This window comes from Rhincodon typus, chromosome 14 (genome assembly GCF_021869965.1).
Source record: "Rhincodon typus isolate 14 chromosome 14, sRhiTyp1.1, whole genome shotgun sequence".
Lineage (NCBI taxonomy): Eukaryota > Metazoa > Chordata > Chondrichthyes > Orectolobiformes > Rhincodontidae > Rhincodon > Rhincodon typus.
Window position 1 is genome coordinate 46,628,045 of NC_063345.1, and position 12,931 is coordinate 46,640,975.

Sequence of the window (12,931 nt, forward strand, 5' to 3'; positions counted from 1 at the left end):
TATTGCCCATCCTTAATTGCCCTTTAGAAGGTGGTAATGAGCAGTCCTTCTGCTGTGGGTTGACCCAAACGCTATTAGTGAGGGAATTCCAGGATTTTGACCCAGCAACAGCAAAGAAATGGTGGTATATTTCCAAGTCAGGATGGTGAGTGGCTTCGAGGGGAACTTGGAGGTGGTGGTGTTCCCATATACCTGCTGCCCTTGTTCTTCTAGATGTGAGCGGTTATGGGTTTGTGAGGTGCTATCTGAGGATCTTTGGTTAACTTCTGCAGCACATCTTGTAGGCAGTGCACAAATCCAACATATTGTCCAGTCCTGCCTCTTGTATTTGATGAAAACTAGTCAGGCTGCTGCCCTGAAACTGAATTGGTTTCTAATCTGAACGTCTGCTAAATGTAATGTGTGGGTTAAGCTGCTCTAAACTTCTGTTGGTTCAACCACCTCTGGCTGTAGCTGAGCAGCGTTTAGTATCAGCAGCGAAGAGCCAGTCTTTCTTATCACGCAACTCTTCTTCTCTCGAAATCAGAAGTCACACGACACCAGGTTATACTAATATGAATATAAGGTTTATTTGGAATAACATAACACCTTCCACAACTCCAGCCTTGGTCTATGTCGAGCGATTGAGCATGCTCCGATGCCGGCCACGCAGCACGTGCTCCGCTGTGACGTCACAGAGAGCGAAGAGCGAGCGCTGGCGGAACAAACCATTCTCAGTTTGTCCCCCAAATCCTGCAGCGGCACCTCCACATCGTGATTACCGTTCTCCTTCCGAGCCAGCTTTCTAACGTGAAACATTGCCCAGACACCGCTCTACAGATACATTTTGGGATAAACCCGACGTACGGGAGACAAACAGGCAGAAAAAAAATGGTAAACCCATACTTCCTGAAGCAAACCTCCTGGGGGTGTGCGGCTGTAACACAAGTAAGATGTTTTTTTCCTCCAATAAATTAAGATCTAATTGCAAAAAAAAGTACGAAAATGGCATGTTGGGGTAAAAGCGTGTTCCCTCTCTGAGTTTCTGAAGAAGGGTCTAGGCCCGAAACGTCAGCCTCTCTGCTCCTATGATGCTGCTTGGCCTGCTGTGTTCATCCAGCCCTGCACCTTGTTGTCTCGCAGTTCCTACTATCCTTGTTATCTCTTCCCTCTCTCCCTCCTGGAATCGGAATGGTTTGATCCGCCTGCGCTCGCTCTTCGATCTCTGTGACGTCACAGCGGAGCGCGTGCCCCGTGGCTAAGTTCGGAGCATGCTCGATCACTCGCCATAAACCAAGGCTGGTTAACGCGGTATTGGTGGGAAAGGACAAGGACCGAGGCTGCCTTTCAATCAAATTCAACAACGTGGAGCTTTACAACTCCTTTTGACTAGGATCCAGATTGGTAAAGGGAAACAATAGGCAGGAACAAGTTAGCTCACTTAGACTTACCACAAGGGGAAACAGCACTAATGTGGTTGCATCCGCTGGCTCAAAACCACCTGCAGATGATGATCACTTTTAACATTGGCCATCTAGCTTTGCTGTGGGTTTCTGCTTTTGGATTATCCTCAGTGTCCATAGTGGAGACATATTGTTTGAAATGTGAAAAGAAAATTCAACCTACCTTGAAACTCATTGACTACCAGATCCAGCTATATCCAAGTGGTAGTAATTACGTAAGACAACTTACTTTCATTAATGCTTTCCTCCAAGGGAAGAAACTGCCCACAGGTTCACAGAACTTGCCGTTAACAGAGAACATTCATAAGGAACTGGCCAATCCTACAGAGTTATGTGAGTACTGTTGTTATGATTTGAAGGAATTCCTTTATAATTTACTGCTTCATGGTACGTGAATGGACTACTATGCTGTGTCAGTGCTTCAGATTCTAAATATTTTTGTATATTTAGAGAGCAGGTATATTTGGGATAACACAGTGTGGAGATGTGTTCCTCCAGCTCCACACTGTGTTACCTCTGACTCCAGCATCTGCAGTTCTTACAATCTCTAAGCAGGTATATTTGGTTGTTTTGAAACTATGGTAATCCCATCAGTACTACAAAACCAGTTGTATCAGTTAAATTTGTACATAAAATGCCATCGTTTTATACATGTCATTTTAGAATAACCTTTGCATCTGTTTCTAAGTTATTTCCAAATGTTCTGTGAGAAGACCAAATTAAAATTTATCTGCAGTAGGATTATGCCCAGTACTAATTAGATTGGGTGCTTATGAGGTTTGAAGGCTCTTTTAGTTATGTGAAATCTATGTGCATTTAAATAACTTTTATTTAGCAGAGTATTGAATGTGGAGTGGCTTGCTATTTATGGTTCAATAGCAATATTCGGCAGATGTTGAAAATAACAACAATAGAAAGTACTGGAAATGCTCAGCAGGAGAAGAAGCATCTCTAGAGGCAGAAATAGAGTCATGGCCCAGATTTTCTCTCTCCGAGAAGTGGAGGTGAAGCTAGCGAGAAAGGCAAATAATTGGGCAGGTTGGCACCAGGCAGATAATGCCAATCCTGAAGTGACCTTGACAATTATGTTCTAGATGGGAAGGCCATGGTCAGTCTTCCCGTTGAAACCCGAAGGTGGTCAATTAACAACCCTTAAGGGCCTCATCCTGTACTCCAATTTTGTTGCAGGTGGACAAGAAAGGTAACAGTCTTGGCATGCTTGTCTGCCCAGTTTGGTGGAGTCCCAATTTGCTCCAATCTTGGGACAATTATTGATTCAAATGGAGCGTCATGGGATGTTTGCTGAAAACCATATCATGCCCTTGCTTCTGATGTGAGTCCTCCTATTTTACTGGAGAAAACGCAGGCCCTGTTAAATGCAATCTAGCAGGTAAATCTTTACGAATAGTGTTCTGGTTTATTAAAAATTTTTAAAAATCCTTTCTCCTCTTTTGTTTGAGGCATTTCATTTGACAATGGCCTCCAATTCTACTCTAGCCATCTTATAAATTGGTTTCAGAATGATGGCATAAACAGGATGAGAGCCTCTCCCTCACTCTGAATTGTGTTTCAGTTAATCCAACTGCAGCTAAGTACCTTTAATTTGAAATTGCTTGTGAATTATTTGCTCTTCACAACATATTAATTCCTTTTTAGATGTTTACAATTCTGAAGAAGAGTCATACAGGGCTTGGAACATCAACTCTGTTTCTCTCTCCAGAGATACTGCCAGACCTGCTGAGTTTCTCCGGTATTCTGTTTGTTTCAGTTTTAGTTGTAGGTTGATGAGTATGTTCAAGATTGAGATCGACTGACTTTTGGGCACAATTGTATCAAAAAGTACGGGATGGGCATTTGCTATGATTATATTACGATGCTTTTAAAAGTCTGTCCTAGCATACTTTCAGTTAGATTTTTGATATTTTAGTAAACTCGGAGAAAATGCTAATTTTAACCTTATCTTTACATCTGTACTATAAACTATTCCAATCTCAGCATCAGTGGCACCAGGGGATAAGATATATTATACACACTTACTGAAGTATTAACAGAGCATGTATGTATTACAGAGGCAAAGACTATGCAGTTTATAGTTGCCTAAGATAGTTGCCTCAGCTAAATGCATATTCTTTACATAATGTAAGCACCAACCAAGGTTGTACTGTAAGAATAGAACCAGGTTCTTTTAAGGCAGAGCATTCTTGAGGTTCAAAACAAGAAAGCCGCAGAAGTGACTGAAAAATGGGACTTGACTACATCAGAACTTGTACCCTGGAGTTGATTAGTCAACACGGTTTTGTGAAGGGTAGGTCGTGCCTCACAAACCTTATTGAGGTCCTTGAGAAGGTGACCAACCAGGTGGATGAGGGTAAAGCGGTTGATGTGGGGTATATGGATTTCAGTAAAGTGTTTGATAAGGTTCCCCATGGTAGGCTATTGCAGAAAATACGGAGGCATGGGATAGAGGGTGATTTAGCGGTTTGGATCAGAAATTGGCAAGCTGTAAGAAGACAGAGGGTGGTGGTTGATGGGAAATGTTCATCCTGGAGTTCAGTTACTAGTGGCGTACCTCAAGGATCTGTTTTGGGGCCACTGTTGTTCGTCATTTTTATAAATGACCTGGATGAGGGCGTAGAAGGATGGGTTAGTAAATTTGCGGATGACACCAAAGTCGGTGGAGTTGTGGATAGTGCGGAAGGATGTTGCAGGTTACAGAGGGACATAGATAAGCTGCAGAGCTGGGCTGAGAGGTGGCAAATGGAGTTTAATGCGGAAAAGTGTGAGGTGATTCACTTTGGAAGGAGTAACAGGAATACAGAGTACTGGGCTAATGGTAAGATTCTTGGTAGTGTGGATGAGCAGAAAGATCTCGGTCCATGTGCATAGATCACTGAAAGTTGCCACCCAGGTTGATAGCGTTGTTAAGAAGGCGTACAGTATGTTAGGTTTTATTGGTAGAGGGATTGAGTTTCGGAGCCATGAGGTCATGTTGCAGCTGTACAAAACTCTGGTGCGGCCGCACTTGGAGTATTGCGTACAGTTCTGGTCACCGCATTATAGGAAGGATGTGGAAGCATTGGAAAGGGTGCAGAGGAGATTTACCAGGATGTTGCCTGGTATGGAGGGAAGATCTTATGAGGAAAGGCTCAGGGTCTTGAGGCTGTTTTCATTAGAGAGAAGAAGGTTAAGAGGTGACTTGATAGAGACATACAAGATGATCAGAGAATTAGATAGGGTGGACAGTGGGAGCCTTTTTCCTCGGATGGTGATGGCTAGCACGAGGGGACATAGCTTTAAATTGAGGAGTGATAGATATAGGACAGATGTCAGAGGTAGGTTCTTTACTCGGAGAGTAGTAAGGGCGTGGAATGCCCTGCCTGCAAAAATAGTAGACTCGCCAACTTTAAGGGCATTTAAATGGTCATTGGATAAGCATATGGATGATAATGGAATAGTTTAGGTTAGATGGGCTTCAGAATGGTTTCACAGGTCGGCGCAACATCGAGGGCCGAAGGGCCTGTACTGCACTGTAATGTTCTATGTTCTGTGTTCTATGTTCTATTTCCATTTTGATAAATGGTGCCTGCAGAGGGGACTCTGATATCAGAGCGTGTGTTGGGATCTGGTCACATTATTTATTATTTGTTATTGTTAGTTGAACAATACTTCCTATAACTAGGAGATAAGCCAATCACTATGGCAAAGTTTTTAATTGCAAAAAAACCTATATGTGAATCCTAACCAGAGTTAGTGTCTTTGGACTCAACACTTTATTTCGATAGTAACCTCTAAGGCATGACCTTCTTCATTGGCAGAGCAGGCTCACGGGTCCAAATGGCCTATCTCTGCTTTTAGTTCTTATTTTTCTTTTTTTTTTACTTCTTTAATTCTCAGAATTGCTCACACAAATCAGATGGGATTTAACACTCTAGGGATATTTGTATTCATTTGACGTTTGTGAAAGTGAAAAATTATGATGTTGGAAAAGCGAAGATTTTTCATTTCGATAACGCTATGCCACCATCGAGCATGCCTAGATGATCATACTTCCATGGCACCAAGCTACGTCACTGAAATAGCTCAGGCATGGTTGTCACCAGATATCCATTGCAAATCCATCAGAGTTGCTTCTAATCTAGTCCTTGCCTGTGTCAATATTGTGGACACTTTCTAATCAATCTGTGCAGAGATGTTATTACACACCCTTGGCGCAGGTGGCACTTGAACCCAGGTCTCCTGGCTCAGAGGCAGGGACTCTACCACTGTGCCACAACAGCCCTTATCCTTAGCTTTCAAAGGATAAGCCAGTACTACTGTCGCTAACTATAGTCACTCTGGCTAAGACGTAATGACTTAGCCAAAGATCAAAGATCAAAAATTTGACCCTTACAGCCTACATAGTCTACAGCCAAAATCAACATCAAATGATTGTAACTTCTTTCGTATATCCTGTTGCTAATGATTGTCCCGTACTGACCAGTCTATTGTTAGAAGTATTAGCAATCTGTTTAATAATTTGCTGCTGTGCTTGTTGAATAGCTCTGTATTTCTTTCCACTTGTTTTTGTTCCAGCTGCAAATGTTCTTACCTCCATAAGAAATGAAATACATAACTTTCTGAAAAATAATTTTGAGAACAAAAGTAAGTTCTTAGTTTTGTATTTCTACCTTTTAGGAAAATATCATTTGATAACATGTTTATTTTTACCTTTTTTTTAAGCTGTTAATTTTTTTGCATGTTAATTTTCATTTTGATAAATGTCACCTGCAGAGATGACCACCATCACAGCTGTGGTGAGGCAGTATGCACAGCTCATTCAGGCACCTGTTCTACCAGGTCTGTTCTTCAGTTCTTATTGTTTTATAAGAAACTAAGTTATCTTATAAACTGTAGAGTGATTTATTGGAGCAGTTTAATCTTGTTAGACCACAAATATTCAGTGAGTGAAGTGAAATAAAGTTTCAGCCACTTCCTGAGTTCTACTAAGCAGGCAATTATCTTCCTACAGAGGAAATGGGAATAATATTGGGTGGAGAGTTTGTTTGTGCTGCTAGCCGACTACAAGGTTCCAAACCAAATGATTTGGGAGTGGCTTGACTGCCATGCAGACTATACATGAGCTATAATTTATCAGTAAAAGAAATTAAGAATGAAATGTGACATGACTTGGCTTTGCATTCAATATCCACACAGAGCTAACTCAATCAAAGCCTGGTCTGCTTTCATTCTCTGGGCTGAACCTATTTCAAGCATCCTAAACTAACCAAAACATCCTTCCATTCTAACCTAATCAGGTCTCATCATTTTCCTAACATAAGCAAAAGCTGCTATCAGGAAGAAGATGTTGAATAGAAGTTAATTGTTTCTGCTTAGGAAATGAGAAGACATCACAGACTGACACTAAGCACTGGTTACGCTAGAGCACTGACAGAAGCCCTGAGGAAAAAAATCACAGGACAATGTCTCAAATAGGCCAAAACTAGGAAAACTTAGAAGATGGAATAAAACTGACAAAAAAAATACTGATTCTAATTACCAAAAATCATAATAACATTCCCTCATAAACATGGTGAAGCATTTGCTGCATTGGTTTGAATACAAATAATACTGACATTTTCTTTCAATTCACTACTTCTTTTTCTATTTTAGATCAACGGTGTAATTATTCAAATTATAGTAAGTAACCAGAATATGTTCATTTGTAACTATCTAAATCCCTCTCTCATTACCCTAACCTAACTAACATAGTGTAATCTAACCAAAACCTAGCCTGACCTCTTTGACCTTTTATATGACTAAACTTTAAGTCTCTTTGTAGCCAGGATCACTTCAACAAACTAACCTACTATAAGCTGTCTGAAATCATCCTAGCATGTGCTATCAGTACGTGAGGAATACTTTAGAAATAAGTTTTTTTTAAAATCAGAACCTTCTTTCATATTAACCTATCCAATCTCCCCTTAACCATGCTCATTCAACCAAACCCTTTCTCATCACAACCCAGCCAGAACCAAGGGTAACCGTCGAACCCTTTGCAGAATGGAACAAAATACTTTTAAGTTTGCAATTAGCAGCAGAAATGCATTTTGATTATTTGTAACATACAATAAATCTTTTACAAAAGCTTATAAATGTTTGAAAGGTAAAAATAGAGATCTTTAGAGCACTGTTGAATCTCCAACATGTATGAAAGCAGCCATTTGCTAAAACTCATTTTGCACTCTTACAGTACGTTTAGTTCACTGTGGCACCTGTAAGACAAGAAATGTAGCATGTCTATCTGGAAGTAAGTCTGTTCAAAGAGATACTTTAAGCATAGTGCAAAACATTTAATTGAGCTGGAACCTGTAAGCTCTAACTTTACCATTCCTTTTATAGAACATAGAACATTATGTAGCTAAATGTTTTATTAATCTCTCCTGTCTATTGGATTTGTAACCAGCACTACTCCTTAGTAGGTAGTATGTTCCCTAGCATTTGGCCAATGACATCTTGTAGCTCAATGCTAGAAGCTGAGTAAGTTGTGTCAAAGGAATCTGCAGATACTTTCTTTGAGTGAGGCAGAAACCAATCACTGCTTACACATTCTCCCATCTTCACTGTTCCAATTCCTTTGTGTGTTGGTTTGTAAACAAATAAGAATTTTAGATAAGCATTACATTATCAAAAAATCTGGTATGTAAATTTTTAACAGGAAACTTTAGTTGAAAAATGGTCATGCTCCTGCAGGACACGATGTTTACTGATATTTTATTATTTGATGTTACTGCATGGGGCCCCTCTAGTATGTGTTCAGAATGACTCATATAATGAGTGAAACTCATATCACCTATTAAGTTTATTCAAGGTGTATCAGTACATTTTTTTTTAGTCAGAATTATTTTGGAAACTAACCTAGATTACACATTTGTACAAGTGAGGTTTCCTAACTTTGACATTTGATCAATAAGAGGTGAAAAACATTTTTTATTCATTCACGGTGTCCAGGCATCACTTAATTGTGTTGCATCCCTAAATACCTCTGAGAAGGTGATGATGAGCTAACTTGTGCAGCTGCAGTCTGTGATATAAATGCAGCCACAGTATTGTTTGGGAGGGCGTTCCAGGATTTTGATGTAGTCATAATGAAGGACTGGTAACATATTTCCAAATCAACATGTTATGAGATGCTGGTGTTCTCATACACCAGTGGTAGAGGTTGCAAGTTTCAATGGGATGGTAAAGTCGTAGTAAATTCTTGCAGTGCATCTTATACATTGGTTGGTACAAACTGCAGCCAGTGGTGGAGAGACAGAACAGTTTGAGTTGCTTTAAATTATGCCAGTCAAATAGGTTTTGTTGTCCTGGATTGTGTCACATTTTATTGAGTATTGTTAGAGCATTTTCATCCAGGCAAGTGGAGAGCGTTCTTGCATGCTTAAAATGTGCCTTGTAGATGAAACAAAATTTTGGGTAATCAGGAGGTGAATGACACTGCAGAATAGCCAATTTCAAACCCCTGCTTTTGAAACTAATATTTATTTGCTTAGTTTGGTTAAATTCTTGATCTTTGCTAACTCAAGGGATTTTGTTGGTAAGAAATCAGCAATGGCAATGCCTTTGAATGGTAAGGGACAGTGGAAAGTAGTGAGAAAGACGCTGGCTACCTACCAGCCCAAGCCCGAATGTTGTCCAGGTGTTGCTGCATGCATACATGAACTGCTTAGTACCTGAAGAGTTTTGAATGGAACTGTCTTCAGCACACATGCAACTTTGAACCATATCATACAGAGAAAGTCATTGATGAAGCAGCTGAAGATGTTTGGTCCTAGAGCTAAGGAACTTCTGCAGCCTGAAAAGATGATTGACATTGATGACTTGTGCCAGGCGTGATTCCCATCAGTTTTACCCAATATTCAAAAATAAAAAATCTTACATGGATTGAGGTTGCCAGGGGTGACAGACATATTTAAACTTGTTACAAGGCAGAAGTGTTTTATTTCAATGTATGACAGTCCTTTTGTTCTTGAATGTAATAGCTGAGCGTCTGTGTAATTCCCTCTGATTTTTATAGAATACCGCAGAACAAAACGAGGAATACGTTTTAAAGTTGGAAAAATCAAATTGGACATGCTTTCTCAATCCTCCAAAATTCCAATGCCTCGATCAGTACTGTACTCTATTCCTGTTGCTGTTGCTATTGTTGGTTTTCTCTGCTTTATCACGTAAGTAATATGTTATCCTTTTATAGTTTAACCTGTTGAGTGTAAGATATTTTATTTAGTTATATGATATTTGATCTCCAGTGACATTGCTATGTTAAGTTACACCTCTAGGGTAACAGCAAATGTGCTTATCAGAATACATAAGATGGGAATATAACAAGGGGAATGTTTGTGCCTTAGTAGATCACTTCCAGTGTGGATAAAGACTTATTTGAGGACAGCCACCTCAAGGAAACTTGTACTTATAAGCTTCCTTAATGTAACAAATGTTCCAAAGTGTTTCACAGGACAATTATAAATCAAAATGTCACATCTAGGCGAAGTAGGAGATATAGGGAAAGTGGCTGAAAATTTTGATCAAAGCAACAGGTTTTAAAAAGCATCTTAAAAGGAATCCAGATGTTAAGTACAGGGGAGCTGAAAGCACTTCTGAAGAAAGCAAGCATTTCTGAAAGAAAGAAAGGTCCCAACCCGAAATGTCAGCTTTCCTGCTCCTCTGATGCTGCCTGGCCTGCTGTGTTCCTCCAGCTCTGCACTGTGTTATCTCGGACTCCAGTATCAGCACTTCGTACTATCTCTGGAGCTGAAAGCATGGCTTCCAATGATGGAGCAGCTGAAATTGAGGTTGGTCAAGTGGTTACAGATATTTCAAAGAGTCCTAGGCCCAGAGAATGTTGCAGGGCTAAGGAGGGATAAGGCCCCAGAAGAAAGCCAGGCTGAGAGTTTTAAATTGAGGCATTGGTTAAGTGCTAGATTGGGAGCCAATTTAGGTAAATGTCTGAAGAATCACGTTGTTGGGGGTGAGACAATGGATGGGTGAAGCAATTTTGTGGCATGAGGGAGGGAGGAGAACTCTGTTAAGGGGGGTAATGGAGTGGTGGTGGAAAGGTTATCACTTCAGGGGGCAAGGGCTAGTGAAGTGGGTATTCACACTGATCAAAGTAATACCAGTAATAGAATAATGAGCAATCGTACATGTATAGCCTTGGGACATTTAAACTTAATGTGCTGTGGAAAAGGGGGCATGGTTTGACTTGCCCTGACTATGAGGCAATAGTTGGATTTCACATGCGCTCCGCATTTCTGAAGGAGCCAGGACTGGAATTGCCAGTGACAGTTGCAGGGCTCAGTCCTAATGCAAAAGTTAGGAGCAAATGCCAATAATGTCCACAGCTGATTGTTGGAACTATTCAGAAGTGAAGTCATTCAAGGCCACAGTGATTTGAGAGCCACTGTCAGGGCAAGGTGATCAGTGCTGCAAGATACAGGGTCTTCAACAATGAAGGAACAGTTGTCTGTGACCATATGTCTGGAGATATGCAGTCTCCTGTTGCACCGTGACTTAGTCATCTCCAGCAAGCTTCATTTTTGGCAGTACATACTGTGTCAGGAGTTTGGTGTCCATTGCTTTCTTGCCCTTCTTTCCTCTTCCAAGCCCTCCTAATGGTCAGAGGTCTTCCCTTTCTAAGGACAGTGTTGTTTCTTGACACCACGAGACCAATATCTGACAGTTATGCCCCTATCACCAGCTGGGCCTTCCATCTGGGCAGGTGACCAACAACTATCCCTCGCAGCTTTGCCCCCTACTGTTCCACCCTTGTAATGCCAAGGGAATGCTGACCCTATATGAAGCTTGTGTTGTGCCCAATCTCTGCCACCTATGTAATGCCAAGGGGACATCCTTACCAAGCTCAATGGAGTTTGGCCCATTGACCACTCTCTTATGGAGTTGGTGTGATGCCCGCGAGCAGCCATTATTCATTCCCCACTCCTTGCCCACCTCTCTCCAGCTGCTCAGTTTGTGAAGATGAGGATAGCTATGTGGACCTTTTAAAACTTTAATCCTAAAATCTTGACAAGTTCTGAACACTTCTTGTGCATATCTTCAAATTTGCACAGCTGGGAAGAGATTAGGACTGTTGTTGCACACTGGTAATTATTTCCACTACCCATGACAAAGCATTTGTATCTGTTCTATCATGCATCTTGACCCAATTATAATTGTGAAATTCATTAAGTTAACATCTGTAACAATTTAATTTTGACTCATTATTTAACTTGCTCAGTTCCTTTAAAAAAACTTTTTTTTTGCAGATTTTATTGTGATGTTCCCCATCGATGAGCAGAAATCTTCATCTGTTAATTATCACTTGAGAGTTGTCAAATGTATCACTCCTAAACTTGCAAATGTAAATAGGGATTCCCTTTATCTATTGTAAGTGTCTAAAATGACATGTAGCTTCAGCTAGGTGACACTGACTAAATAGCTTCTCTGGTATTCGGGGAAACTTGCAGCACATCTCGTTTCTAGCAAAGAAGTAATCCAACGTGCTGAAGAAGATCAGAACTTCTGTGAATTTTATAAAAGGACAAAATAAATGTGCATGAAAATCTGTCATTCAATAAAAAATTATTTTGGAAATGATTTATTACTTTTATTTTTAGCATTTTCACAATCAAACATCATGGGCTAGATTTTCATGGTTAAGACAAGTATCAGGAGCCAGGAAGTGTTCTGACCCTGCAATCCTGTCTTCATCTTGAAGGAGCTTGCCCTGTTTTAATGTTAGAGGCAGAGGCAGGTCAATTCTGATGCATCCTGGCTCTGAGGTCTGTCTCTAAAGATGAGGTTAAACATCCCACAATACCAGGTTATAGTCGAACAGGTTTATTTGAAATCACGAGCTTTCGAAGCGCTACCCTTTTATCAAGTGATGCTGCTCTATAGATGAGTGCCTCAAAACAAAAAAAAACAATGCACATCAGTTTTTATAGCCCCTCAGTTCCCTCCACCTTCAGCCCCACGCCTATCTCCTTAACTGCACTTGCATATCACCCTCAATTGTCCACCTCCCTTCACACTGTCCACCTTTCACCTTATCATAACTTTAATTCTTTGAAATGTCCATTGATCTGTCGAAATATAAAACATTAGCCAAATAAACCATTGCAGAAACACTCCCTCCTGGAGGATGTATGTCTTTCAAAATAACCATATCATTTAATAACCACTTCAAAGAACTATTAGCCTTTTGAAGAGGTCATTGAACTGTCAAAGCCAATTTGATTGTTTGTTACACTTTGCATCCAAAATCCAGCCAATTCTAAGTAAGAGTGAGACACTCCTACCTCCAGGTCACAGTTCACAAACTCACCTTTAAAACAGTGCTGGCTGTTTTAAACATAAGGCAGGCCAGGGGCCCTGATATGCCTCCATTCACTGTGCTGGTGAGAATAGCTGGTGTTGGGAACAGAAAGAGATAACTGGCTTAACAATCGAGGCAC

At 40.5% G+C, this 12,931-nt stretch overlaps 1 protein-coding gene across 4 annotated transcripts; it reads left to right on the top strand.

The window, feature by feature from the left end:
- Positions 1–664: 664 nt before the first annotated feature.
- LOC125484819 lies at positions 665–12,068 on the top strand. 4 transcript variants are annotated; one of them, XM_048605117.1, is made up of 7 exons: positions 665–1,775; positions 6,015–6,083; positions 6,213–6,278; positions 7,092–7,118; positions 7,672–7,728; positions 9,496–9,646; positions 11,741–12,068. In XM_048605117.1, exons 1-7 carry the CDS (start codon positions 1,451–1,453, stop codon positions 11,766–11,768), a joined length of 723 nt encoding a protein of 240 aa, XP_048461074.1. In that variant the 5' UTR covers positions 665–1,450; the 3' UTR covers positions 11,769–12,068. The 4 variants fall into 4 exon arrangements, with proteins under 4 accessions (XP_048461074.1, XP_048461075.1, XP_048461077.1 ...); XM_048605118.1 differs by lacking the exon at positions 7,672–7,728; XM_048605120.1 differs by lacking the exons at positions 7,092–7,118; positions 7,672–7,728.
- Positions 12,069–12,931: the final 863 nt, after the last annotated feature.

Coding starts and splice junctions, on each gene's coding strand:
- LOC125484819 (XM_048605117.1), top strand. CDS start 1,451: ATGTGGTTGCATCCGCTGGCTCAAAACCACCTGCAGATGATGATCACT. Junction 6,279..7,091: donor TCAGGCACCTGTTCTACCAG/GTCTGTTCTTCA, acceptor TTTCTATTTTAG/ATCAACGGTGTAATTATTCA. Junction 7,729..9,495: donor TGTAGCATGTCTATCTGGAA/GTAAGTCTGTTC, acceptor TGATTTTTATAG/AATACCGCAGAACAAAACGA.